General features: G+C 38.9%; 1 protein-coding gene across 2 annotated transcripts in view; it reads right to left on the bottom strand.

Annotated features, from left to right (window-relative positions):
* Window positions 1-2,158: 2,158 nt before the first annotated feature.
* The window catches only part of samd4a (sterile alpha motif domain containing 4A), a 42,534-nt gene continuing 30,525 nt past the window's right edge, over window positions 2,159-14,167 (bottom strand). The window contains exons 9-13 of one of the 2 annotated variants that reach the window (XM_079853093.1): window positions 13,086-13,198; window positions 10,085-10,283; window positions 9,043-9,169; window positions 6,739-6,822; window positions 2,159-4,537 (exon numbers count right to left, since the gene is read on the bottom strand). In XM_079853093.1, the coding sequence (XP_079709219.1) occupies window positions 4,509-4,537; window positions 6,739-6,822; window positions 9,043-9,169; window positions 10,085-10,283; window positions 13,086-13,198 (552 nt within the window). In that variant the 3' untranslated portion in view covers window positions 2,159-4,508. The remainder of the gene's footprint in view (window positions 4,538-6,738; window positions 6,823-9,042; window positions 9,170-10,084; window positions 10,284-13,085; window positions 13,199-14,167) is intronic. The other variant, XM_079853094.1, reaches the window with a different exon arrangement.

Here is a 14,167-nt window from a genome sequence, read left to right as displayed (position 1 = left end):
TTTTATTATTATTATTTCTTGAATGAATTTGGACTCGAGACGGGAAAAGTGTGCTTAGCGTGAGACGACAGCATAATAACTAAACGCGAATAAAAAATGAATGTAAAGGCTTCATTTCCTTTAGGCATAATATCCTATCTTTTATCATTTTCCCTCCTTTTTGATGTGAAAATAATGACAATTTTCTTCTGCCCTAAAAGTAGTCAAGCCCAGTACTGAGTGATTTGTACAAAGTTAATTTTTTTTGTTTGTTTTTTATTTCATATATGTATTAAAACAGCCAATTTCACTTTCTAATCGTTCAACATGTTTTGCACATAGGTTTTGCATGACCACCTATGTGACACTTTCATTTGCATATCATAAAGCTGAGAGTGACTCAGTCTTTTTCACAGAGAGCCCCGCCTCTTGGCAATATCAATCCGTCTCGAGCTCTCTGATTGGTTGAGATCGAGGAGGCTGTAAATTCCTCACAGACTCGTGGTTAGGGCTACCCTTAATATGGGCAAACAAGCTCAAAGCAAAGCATAAAACAGCTTGTTTGAAATCAGAGAAACACGTGAAGTCCTTTTCAAAAGTTACTCTTTAATACTTTTCGTCTGTGGTTATTACAAAAATGTCAAGCATTTAACACAGACCCAAATGATACACATTCAGTTGGCGGACAGAACATCACGGACACATACACACAGTATAGTCTCCCACTAACACACACAAGGCCACGAACCAAAGAGGGAAAGATATTACCGAAATCCCTCTTTTTTTTTTTTTCTTGACTGAAGTCGTTATTTCAGTAAAGATGTTTAAATCTGCGCTGCGCTGTGACGCCTCACAGGTAAGCGGTGGAACACACACCTTCCGATGATGTCATCCACGTAATGACACAACAATTTCTAAGAGGGTATGTACAAAAAAATTACAAGACAATCCGGTTTTCACCTGGATACACAGTGTCACACTCGCACAAGTACAGACAAAAATATATACACATCTGCGTGTTGTACAGACAGATATAATTCATAACTTCATAACAGCACTGAAGTACCTAAAGCATACAGATTCCCAAGAACTTCCAGCACGCTCCTTCTGAGCCTCATGGAAACGAGAATCAGCTCGTATGGACTTTGTATGATTTGAAGTTTCCATCATCAATGCGTCTGGCTTATCTCTATATTTTAGAGCCATATAAAATCATTTACATTTGGGGGTAAATGTCTGAATACAAAAAAAAAAAAAAAAAGGCACTGCCATTTGTTATTCTAGATATGACTTCCCAGCCTCTTGCATGCATCTCTAAAATATAAATTACATTTTTTTTGTTCGTTTTTTTGTTTGTTTTCGCACTTTTTTTTATTTGGTTTTACCTTTTCATAAACATAACAATCTTTTAAAATATATATTTTATATATATACGCATATGTACGTCAGCCTGCAGTCAATACAGGACATCGGCTCTTGAAAATAACGAAAACAGAATAAACAACGGGAAAAAAGAGCGTAGTAAAGCAAAAAAAAACAAAAAAAAAACTCTTGTTTCAGAATAAATGCAACAAAATAATAATAAAAATAAAATCAGCATTAGATACGTTCTGATTTGCTAACGCGCCCAAAACAAACAATGAAGGCTTCGTCAACGTAATAAGGTAGCATGTAAATGTTTTAACACCGTTACAGCATCTGCAATTCTGCGGCATCATCGCACTGAAGAAACGAATTTTCTTCCAGCTCGTCGCGTGATGAACATTTCAACAAATCAAAGTAGAATTCGCGTCATACTCCGCTATCCAATCGCGAGCGAGCAGCGTTCTTCGTAAACAACTACGCAATAACGCTATACGCATTTAAACACTGTAACAGCCGAGGTGAAAATCAGCAACAGAATAACGGTGAAAAATTGCAAGACAGCAAAAAAACAAAAAACGATTCTTATAAAAAAAATATTTAACCACATTTTAAAGAAAGAAAAACTGGCTCTTTGTTTACGACATGACAATAACACTTTCCTTAAAATACACCATCTGGGGAGGGTTAGCAAAATAGAAGCATTTAGAGATACTCACAAGAAAGGAAAAAGAAAAGAAACCAGCAATATTTAAAAAAGAAAAAAGCCTGACATGTCTTTTGACTATCACGTAGCCTATGTTTTTTTTTTTTTTTTGATAAAGAACGCAAATTGGGAAAACAAAACGTCAAAAGAAAATAACTAGGTTGTTATTTGAGATGTACTTATGGTTACCAGCCATAGCAAAAGTTAATACACAAGGTATCTTAAATAATACATCTAATGAATACAATAACCTCTGCATCAATAATAGAAAAGAATAAATAATCATTTGAATCTGCTAATTGTTTTCAAATGGCAGTGATGAGTGGCTTAATACACACGAACAAATGCACCTCTATAAACAAGATGCACAAGATGCCACGTGATGGTTTGCTAACATGCTTTGTAAAACACTGGCTACCATTTTGTTTAAGGCATTTCATGCACTTTAAAAGCTCTAGTTTGGAGGCACCAAGTCTCTTATGAAGCTGAAACACTGCATAGTCAACATTCTCTCTTTTAGGCAGCTTTATAACCGTGTCGGTCGCCACTCGATGGATGTGAAAGTGCCTTTTACTATCTGTTTACTGTCATGATCTGTTTCTTTGGATGAGCCGAAAAGCATAAAACACTTGAGGTGTGGGTAGGTGCATCAAGTTGCAGGCCGGCAACACGCGGACAACAGGGTACAACAGTCCTGTGGTGTGGGAATTGGGGGGGGGATTTGGCGGGAGGGCGATGCTAATCCAGTTCTTTCCCCCCCTGCTTGCCCTTGATTCACACCGTGTTGCTGATGAGAGTCTATTGCACATTTTTGCAAATTCACTTTTGACGGTTTCAGCAAGGATTCACAGCACCAACGGCACGAAGAGCAAAGTTATTATAGCAAAAACTCTAAATAATATACATTAACAATCACTGAACACCCTCATAAAGGGACTTGAATGTCCTGGATTACAACAGTTAAAGCAACAACAAAAAAAAGACCCTTCCCATGCAGAAAATCAGATCTTCACTTGTAAGAGTCCAAAACTAAAAGCTCATTTCTTATTGTAAACTTTCTACTTTTTATACCTGGCATGATTAACTAATGGCTGATATTAAGACAATGCTGAAAAAAAAGAAAAAAAAAGAAAAAAGACTAGCCTCATTTATTGGTAACTATTGCACAGTTTCACCACAAGGCGGCGCTCTGTACTAATAACTGGTGCATTAGTGTTATTTCCTTATACATTTCAATGTGACATATATCTCTCCCTGTTGCTCCCACAGTCTCATGTCCTGCTGACCAAGTGTACCACGCATGTGATATCCCAAATACACAGACACAATATCAAAACGTCCAAAATCACTCCACGTCACTCCACGGCTGTGCGTTTACAGAAAATAATTCAATGCATAAAACCGATCTGTAAAAAATGTGAATATATCTCTAGGCCCAGACAGAATCTGTAGAAATCTCTGCAGATTCCCACAGTATCCGAACAAACATCATTCATGAAGTACACATCTCCCAAGCCTAGTGTTTTAAACCACCAATAAAAGGTATATTTATATATTATATCAAAATATAACATATGTGAAATATTTCTCCATATTCTGCCCGGACCTGTGCACCTCTGACCTACATGTTCACCTGCTCCACTTCAACCTTTCCATCTACTTGCATTTGCTGGCATTTCTCCCATATTCCCCTCCTCTGACCTCCTGATCTCCCTCGACCTCTGTCCCTCACGTCAGAATCGCAGACCCCTCCACTCACATCACTTCCTGTTTCCTTTCCCATCGCCGCTCGCACGTTCCCTCTCTTTCTTCCGAGTACCATCCGTAGCTCTGACTGTCTTTGTAGTGCTGTAAATCAGCTTTCCTGCTGGCACAAAAGAAAACTAGAACAAAACAGTAAATACGAACACAATTGTAAACTATGAAGCCGTTTAGGAACCTAAAGCTGTACACCCGTCCTCGGATTTGAACAATTACTGGTTTGATATCCTTGACAGTATTGTGTGTAAACATACTGTGACATAATATTTGTAGCATCTGCACAGTGGTGCAGAAATCTAAGCTGTTACTACACGTCATCTGGTTTCGTCTGCTGGTTGGTTTTGGATTTTGTGACGTCCCAGACGGCCACCTGAACGCTTCCAGTTGTCTCCGTTGCTTTACGGACCCCCTCTGATGGCCTGCCTTCACGAAGACCCTTTGCTGCGTTCTTCTATGGAAGTGTTGAAGATGTGATTTTCTCCCAGAATCGAATGTAAACACGCTGAAGTAGTCATGGTGACAGAACTTGCTCGTGTCGAGCCTTTCAGTAAACGGTGAATGGCACTGTGTAGGCCACGCCCCACCTCTCCTATTGGCTGTTGAGTTGGTAGGTGAGCAGGTGGTTTATAGACAGAGGGGCTCGTGACCTCTTGATGACCTTTCCCCTGCTGCCAGGCATGCCGTCTTCTCTTCTCTTCTCTCAGATGGTTGAGGTTCGATCGACGCCATCTATGGAAATGCGTGACATCACAGTTTTTGAATACTATCACAGAAGACAAACACTTCTGGAAACATTCACTCAAAAATATGTGGCATCATCTTTTATTCAATCACATGTTCCATTCAAATTTAATGCTTTAACAGAAGTCTTTTATGCTCACCAAGGCTGCATTTATTTAATGAAAAATACAGTGAAAACAGTGAAATGTTATTCTATTTGAATATATTTGAAAATGTTATTTATTTCTGTGATGCATGTCACATGATCCTTCAGAAATCATTCTAATATGCTGATTTGCTGCTCATGAAAAATGTCTTATTATTATCAATGTTGAGAACAGTTGTGCTGCTTAATATTTTTGTGGAAACTGATACATTTTTTCAGAATTCTGTGATGAAAAGAAAGTAAAAAAAACAGCATTTACTTGAAATAGAAATCTTTTGTGACATTATGAATGTCACTTTTGATCAATTTGATGCATCCTTGTTGAATAAAAGTAACAATTTCTTCCCAAAGCAACTTTTGAACGGTAGTGTAAATGATATAACTAAGAAAACATGAACTTCTGGGAATCCACTTTGAGTGACTCAAATGACTCAATGAATCAGTTTAATCTAAAATGAACTGGACTTCCCAACCGTAGAGTTTCACAGAGCACGCAGTGTCATTCTGCGTAATGAGGGCACCAAAGCTCCCAGGCAGGGTGCTGACCAGAGGAGCTGGAGGTCCTGAGTGGGGGGGTACGTTGCCACATGAACACTACGGGCTCTGTTGGCAGCTGTGGAGCGAGCGGGGCATTCCTGAGCTCACCGCATGCGCTGCCCACTGCTTCTGCCCGTCTCCCTGATTCAGCCTGTCTGCCTCTCTCCTGTCTGTCTCCCTGCACTCCCCCAACACAAAGCTGTGCTTGTCCAGCGCCGAGCCCACTGCACTGAAAGCCTCTGTGTCAGCTCTGAGAGAAAAAAACTCTCTTTATGCAAAGAAAACCTCCACTTCACACGGGAATGCTCTCTGCATTGATCCCGCGACGTGTGGATACAAAGTAACGCTCCTTCCCCGTCTGGAACTGATAGTCACAATATTATACAAGATTGTTGTGTCTGATGCGTCTTCGCCCACAGAAACACCTCAAAAAGTTCAATTAAATGTCGCGGAGAAGAAAAAAACACTTCCCCTTGAACATTTTCAAAGGGAAAAAGAGCACTCCGGTTTACTTCAGAAGGGTTTTTGACCTTTTAAATGAGTGTCAGACGGGATGATCCCGACAGAAACGTTTTCCTGTGGGGTTTCGTGACACTGCCGTAGTCAGCATGGATCCAATCCGTTTCCTCAAATTCCATTCTCATGGATTAAATCAGAGACTTTTTGTCACACAGATTGGTAAACAAACAATATGAAGTATAAATAACATCCTTATTCATCAGCTTGCACCAAAAGACGAGTATTAGAGTATAGATTCAGACATCAAGACGTGTAAAAATCTTCAAAACACATACCGACAGACTGCTTAACTACTACTAGACAAGTACTTCCTGTTTTCAGAGATGGACATGTCAACATGTAAACAAGTAGTTTAAGGTTTTTTTAAAGGTGGATATGTCAATGTCATTAAAGAAATGGTTAAAAGAAAATTATAAACTACTGTTAAGTGTTCTAACTGCTAACTTTTCCTTTGTCATTTGCAATCCACATGAACAATAAATGATACGAGGTTCAAATCCATTGTCATTTATTGAAGATATTAACAAATTCATCTCTGATAACATTAATCTCTGCCCAACTCTTAAAATGTTGAACTACACTACGGGTAATATCTCTTAAGTCTCTTAAGCTCACAAAGGCTGCATTTATTTGACAAAATACACTAAAAACCTTAATATTGTGAAATATTATTACAATTGAAAATAACTTTTTCTGTTTTAATATATTTTAAAATGTAATTTATTTTTGTCCTGGCAAAGCTGCTTTTATGGAAATCATGATCCATTTTTTTCCAGGATTCTTTGATGAATAGAAAGTAAAAAAAACTTTTTATCAAATTGTCCTTCCTGAATAAAAGTATTCATTTCCTTCCCAATAAATAAATAAATAAAAACTGATCTTACTGACCCAAAATGTATGAATGGTAGTGTAATTGTCATAACATAACATTGATGAACTATTACTTTAAGTGCAGTATTTGTAAACTGAACAAGAAGTGGACACGTACCTCCCAGAGCGTGTTCGGTCATGCTGAGACACAGAGACTCCAAACGATTATTGATGTCTGGCTCAGTCACAGGCACATGTAAATCTGCGAAACCATAAACAAACTGTGTAAACTTTAACAAATGACGACAATAAACGACACATAACAAGCCAAGTGAGGTCTGCATGACACAGACTGATGTCTTGACATACCATATCATTTAGAAAAAGTGGCTATTTGTGCTTTTTGCCACATGTTAAAGACAGGAAGATAAGGAACAGAACAGATAGAAAATCAGTAAATAGGTTCGGCACACAATGCAGGTCAGATTTGAAACTTCATCCATGCAAAAGCATCACAGATCATTTTTATCAGACACTTTCAACTTACAGTACATTTATTACATGAAGTGTCGCCCTTGCATCAATCAATGGTTATGTGTTTTGCTCAAAAGCACAACAGATTCAGGTCACCCCTTGTCAGATTCAAACTTTTAACCTTGAAGTCATTAGCCCAGACCTTAGACTATAAGTTTCAGATAAATCATAGATAAAAACAGTCTCTAATAATCTGACCAAAATTTCATCCTTTCTTTTTTTACCATTAACCCACTCAGACCTTTACCAGCTAGAGAAAAAAAGCCAAACAAAGGTCTATTTCAAACTTCTCAAAGTGTCCCATTCACATCCTAGTCATTATGCCTGCTACAATTGATCAATAGCTCCAAATTGCGACCTCAATTTTCAAAATTCACAGCCATTATGCTTGCAAATTGCACTGAACTGATTTTGAACCGAAAGTGTTCATAGTTCCCTCAGTAGTATACTGGACTACAGTGGGATCTCTGTTGTAAAAGAGTTGATTCAGTCTGGATGGGGCGGACTCTGGTTGCTCAGGACTCCTGCAGCGCTGCTTGGCCTGGCCTTTACAGTGCTCGTCTTTAGCTGAGTCAACAGCAAACAGGCCTTTGAAAATCCCTTGTGGGAAGGAAGAGCTGAGTTAGGCAACCACTGGCTGGACGGAACAGACAACCTGCTATTTTTAAGCATTAAATCCTGTAAGGGCCCTCAAGTCTCTCTCACAGTGTTCTCGTTTTGATGCCTTTGAATTAATCAAGGCGTTAGTATGAACACATTGGGATGGGCAGCAATGAGAAAGGGAAGGGGAAGAGTCAGAGAGAGAAAGTGGCAGGCACAAAGAAAGTCATTGTAGCACGCAACCTAGCACACACAAAACACTGTACACACTCCCGTGCACAGCCCCTCTTTCTTCTTCGAGTATTTCTGCAAATCCACGAGAACGGAGCAAACTAAAGGAAGTGAGTTTCAGCTGCAGGCAGAGAGGAACATCCGTCTGCTCTGAATGTGTGTCAGTGGAGCACACACAGCACAACGCTTGAGTCGATGTGTGAAGAACATGGAAAACTTTCCCTTTGAACATGTGACGCGGTTTCAGTCAGAAGAAAGAAACTGTCTCTGATCACTAGCAAATATTTGATAATATCTTTTACCTTGACAAGAGCCTTATTATAGCTCAGAAATACATTTAAAATAAGGGTATCTGCCTGTTTAAGGGAATGAAATTTAAGACATTTTAAATCTTTACAATGCAAAAAAATTATATATATATATATATATATGAAGAGCTCAGATGCAAAAGCCTCTAAGTGCCATCTGAAATTTCCTTCTAGAATGATCATTTTTATCAAGCTTGTTTATTTAAGTTCAGTTATTTCACTTAAATGGCAATTAATAGGTAATTTTCATTGGCATTTAGGTGAATTACTGAACTTAAATATATGAGCTTGATAAAAATGATCATTCTAGAAGAAAATTTCAGATGGCACTTAGAGGCTTTTGCATCTGAACTCTTCATATATATATATATATATATATATATATATATATATATATATATATATATATAAAATATATATATTTTATTAAAACCTCTGATTGTAATATCTTAATTTCTTTTAGCTTTTTTATCATATTAATTAGTACAAAAATGTAGTCTAGAAAAATTATGGTGCCTTCACACAGACTTTTTAAATACAGCACAGTGTAATGCACACTTAAAAGTTGATTATTCATTTTCATGCACAGCCAAAAAGAAAAAAAAAAAAGAAGAAACAGCAGAATGACCAATGGCTCGGATGGCACTTCATTTACAAGCTTTTTTTAACCTCAGAGTTCCTAAACTGGAAGGAAACTATTCCAAACTGTTGCCTCTCTTAAGTCATCTGGGGTTTTTTTGTGTCGGAGATGAAGGAACTCCAGACTGTGAGTTACACATGATCAGCGTGTTTGAGTTCCTGTCTCTTACCTGTTTGCTGGAACATGGCCATGGTGTGTGGGTTGGTGTGGACGGGTAGTGATCGAGTCCTCTGAACTGAGCTGTGTGTGCGGCTGGGCATGCTGTTACTGCCCCCTGGGTTGGCAAACCACAAACCCTAACAAAAAACAACAACACACGTCAACCAAATTACATTCACATCATACTACAATCTGTGCTCATGTGAATGTTGGGACTGACAAAATAGACTTGGAAAATAACAAATGTAACGGAATTCATTAAAATAAAATCAGAATAACACATGAAAAACAGTTTCACCTATTATAAAGCCTTTTATTGTTCTAAACATAAAATGTCTAGTTATAAAAGCACACCCTTTCTCATTCATTCAGTGTGAAACATGACTTTTTTTGCACAGAACAGGAACAAATTGAATGTCACACTGGGTAAATATAGGATTTCTTCTGATTTTGTGGTGACATTTGTAACTGATTGTCTTGTAAGTTTCATCCATTCATGGAGTGATTTGATGCGAATAAGCCTTTCTAACCTGCCTATCCTACTTTCATTCACTCTCTCACTCCCTTCATTTGACTCCCTCTCCCCCCTTTCCTGGCCCTCCCGTTCAGAGGAGCAGGGAAAAACAGGAAATGCCTGTGCACTGTTCTCACTGCCTCTGACTAGCTCACTCTCTCTTTCTTTTCTCCTCTCCTCTTCTTTTCTCCCCTCCCTCCAGTCGCACTTCTCCCCACACATGACTCATCGCTATTTCGCGCACCTAACCCCACCGTCCACAGACTCTGAACCGGGGAGGCAGTTGGAACTTCCTCCCATTGTAAGCGTGCCTAGAAAAATGTTTGAGCAGACACGCAAGAATGCCAGGTTATCGCTACGCTTCCAAAACCCAATCCTCAGTTGTTCCATTCAACAGTGATGTTGGAATTCTGGAATGCTGTAAATTGCCTCCAGCTCCATCCACTTCAAAAACTAGTGCTCCCTTCAGTTTGAAGTGGTAATAGAGTAATTTACGCTTTGGGTTCGGTGTTGTTGAAAGCCACTGTAAATGACAAACCTGTCTGCCCTGTTTCAGGCCGGTAGGGGTGCTGCTGCTGCTCCGGGGGGTTGGTCCGAACAGGCCGGTGGTACCCAAAAGGCCAGGTCTTATACCAGGCAAACTCCGCATCTGATACTGGCGCAAGTTTCTCCGTGTGGGAACGCCGCTGCCTACACAGCCCGTGGTTGGGAGGGAGTTGGACTGACCGTAGCGGCTGCTGGAATGAAACAGGCAGACAGCGTCGTAAAATATATAGAAAAATATATATTAAAAAACAGAAAATTATATATAAAAACATTTAAAACAAATTTAAAATGTATATAATAATATTATAATTAAGATATTATACATTATCAATATATACGTGTGTGTGTGTGTGTGTGTGTGTGTGTGTGTGTGTGTGTGTGTGTGTGTATGTATGTATATATATATATATATATGCATGTATGAAGATGCATATCTTAATAATAATAATAATAATATTAGATCCATTTTAAAAAGAAACGTCCTGTCACTTTCAGCTGCTTTTTTCCCTAGCAATTATTTCACCGTGTAAACATTTGTATGAACATAAAAAGATTTAACAACCGAGACATAAACGGACCAATTTTCACAGGCATCTGATGAACAGAAATGGAATAATGAGTCCCTGAACAGAGCTGAGGTCAACATCAAAAGTAGCCGTCAGTATGTGGAGTGTCCACCGGCTGCTTTGAGTACTACTGTACATCTCATCCTCATGGACCGCAGCAGATTTGCTAGTTCTTGTTACTCCACCCTTCCACCAAGACACTTTTTAAAGCTCTCGAACACGTCTGAGGGGACACGTGGTCGCCCGTGCTTTGACACTGCAGGGATGACCAGCTGTCCTTCCTGTCTCCCTGTGACACTGTCTTAGGCGTCTTACATTACAGACATTGCAGTTTATTGCTCTGGCCACATCTGCAGTCCTCATGCCTCCTGCAGCAGGACTATGGCATGTTCAAATGAATGTTCAGATGAAACAAAAAAGCTTTTTTGGCAGCAAACACTAAATATGGGTTTGGTTCATACAGGGATAAAAAAGTACCCCATGTGTAAAATGAAATACTCTGCTGTATCTTTAATGCTGTGGGCCTAATTTTCTGCCAGAGGTCCTGGACAGCTTGTTCAGATACATGGCATCATGGATTCGATCAAATACCGACAGATAAAAAAATCAAAACCTGACAGCCTGTGTTAGAAATCTTATGATGGGCCATGTTTGGATCTTCCAACAGGACAGTGATCCAAAAACAAACATCAAAATCAAAACAAAAATGGGTCACCGAGCACAAAACCAAGCATCTGCAATGGTCATCCCAGTCCCCTAAACTGAACCCTATAGATGATGAGTGGGTTGAACTGAAGAGAAGAAGCGCCAACATGGATCTGGGAATCTGAAGGATCTGGAGAGATTCTGTATGGAGGAATGGTCTCTGATCTCCTGTCAGTTATTCTCCAAACTCATCAGGCATTATAGGAGAAGACTCAGAGCTGTTATCTTGGAAAAAGGACGTTGCAAAAAGTATTTAATTAAAGGGGGCAAATAATTGTTCCCAACGTGTTTTGGAGAAAAACATTTATTTCATAATGTGATTTCCCCCCCTCTTTCAATTCTTTTACCTCAATGAAAAGTTAGATTTTTGCTAATTTTTTTAATAAAATATCAAAAGGATTACCAATGCAGATTTATTTTTCATCTTTGATCATTTTTACCAAGGGGGCAAATAATTCTGACCAAATATATATATATATGCAATGATATGTTCATTTTAAGGCACCGTAAACAAATATAACAAATAAAAAAAAAAGAGTGTACAGTTTAATTGATTCATTACTTTAATGTATTTGACAGCCCTGATTTGTATTAAAAAAGACTGAAAACAACCGAGTGCTTTTGGTATGATTTTGATTTTGGCAGAAGTACAAGATGAAAAACCAGAGTCTGTGTAGGAGGGCCTTCCAGTACTGACTTTGGCAATGGGGACCATAAAGTTACAAAGGTTGTGAACCACTAATGTAGAAGTCTGTAATGCTTCACGCTGAGACATAAAATCGGAGATTCTAGCTGAGTATCATATGCTCTATTTTCAGACCCTGATGCAATCCAGTAGGGAGTGACGGCATACCGTGACTCATAGTCCTAAACACTTCTGTGTGGTTTGTGGTATCCGATCATCATTAAAGTCTTAGTCCAATAAATAAAAACACAGATGACAATTCTGCCCTAAATCAATCAACATATCTGACAGGGTAAACCTCAAAAGTACTGTTCTTGCCTAAAGTTCTCAGTCCACTGTATGATGTCATTTGGTAAAACTTGAGCAACAAAACAGGTTTTCTTAGGAAACACTGCCCTATTAATCAGATCAAAATCTTCCACTGAAATTTACTCAATCATTGTCACTGATAATGTACAGTTAACCTGTCAGTTTATTACAGTAATGATGGTGCAATAATGATAATGATAATAAGTTCATATTCTTCAAAATATCTTCTTTTGTGTTCAGCAGAAGAGATAAATTCATACAGGTTTGAAACAACTTGAGGGTGAGTAAATGATGACAGAATTTTCATTTTTGGGTGAACTATGGGTGACACTTACCAAATTAAATTGCCCAAAAAATATTTTATGAAAACTGACAGACGCAATTACATGCTAAAACTACCTGGTAGATGTAGAAGTACCCGTTTATTTTATTTGGATTTGTTTTATTGTATTTTTCTACAGCATGTTTCGGCTTGGGTCAAACTAACCCCAAATAGGAAATCCTGAATAACAATGAATTTTCGAAGGGTAAATTTAAGGATAAAACAGAGGGTTAAAGCTAATATGGGTCTAAAGGGTTTCAATATGTCGGAGGGACATGACGTTTTCCAGTATCAGAGTTTCTAGGACCCCAGACCTAAAGGACCCCAGACCTATTTAAAAAGTAAATCTCAGCAGAAACAAAAGGTTAAATTGCGTGCTAATCATGACCTCCAAAATTCACTCTACCTTCGTCTCTGTCCTGTTAAGTCCAGTAAAGTTTTCCGTGAAATTGACCGGAACTGCACCTGCACCTGCTGTTTCCATGACAACAACCTCTTCTTCTGCGTCTCTGTGAAGGCCTGCGAGGGGTGCGAGACATCAGAGCAGTGAGGGCTGGGACAGAGAGACTCAACACTGCCCAACATTAACATCACACCTCATAAGTGAAGACTCCAAAACCTTGTCTAATGGGACTATGTCTGCTTATTCTTTAATTATGTGTGATTTGTTCAGCTGTTTCAATAATAAGAATAATACAAACCAATAAAAAGAACTGTATGCTTGCCATTTGCTGACCATGACAGTCAGTTTTGTATTTTGATTGGGATAAAAGCACCTAATCCGTAAATGCCTTAAAGGAGACATATCATGCTTTTAAATCGTTCCTTTTTACATATAAATCATACATTTGTAGTCTATATAAAGCGGAACTGCAATGCTTGGGTCTGAATTCGTCATTATTATAGCTCCACAGGCCCCTTTTCTACCCCTTTTCTAAGGTGCTTCTGAGAGCAACTCGTTTTGGTGCGGTCTCTTTAAATACAATTGAGACACTTCATACCCCGCCCCCTCTCCAGGATGCAGAGGTTCAACTCCACCCCGTTCAGCCATTTTTGTAGTCTGATAGCAGAGATACGATTATCTAGCGGCACAGAAACTTTTTATTCACACGTTATTAACAAAATGTCAACAACGGAAGACTCATCCAGCCAGCCTTACATGTTCAAGCCAGAGTCGGAGCCGGAGCGAGATGAAAATGAAGACGACGAACCTGCAGAACAACGTCTTCATATGGATGTATCGCAATGGTGTGTTACTGTATTTACACATGAAACTTTGGTCTTCCGACCTTTTACCACCGTGTCGATTTATTTTGATTAATATGTGCGAGGGAGAGAGAGCAAGACAGCATCTAGTTTGGAGACGGTGTCTTGTTTACACTTTCGCCTGGCTCCGAAGAGAGAGAGAGTGCGTGCGCGCGACCGGGTCTCTCTCTCTGCTCGTTCTTTCAGTTAAACATGCGCCCTGTCACAAGCACAAGCAGTTCA

This window comes from Squalius cephalus, assembly GCF_949319135.1.
Source record: "Squalius cephalus genome assembly, chromosome: 20".
Classification (NCBI taxonomy): Eukaryota; Metazoa; Chordata; class Actinopteri; order Cypriniformes; family Leuciscidae; genus Squalius; species Squalius cephalus.
Note: the sequence above shows the minus strand (reverse complement) of the source record. Positions and strands in the feature narration are given on the sequence as shown.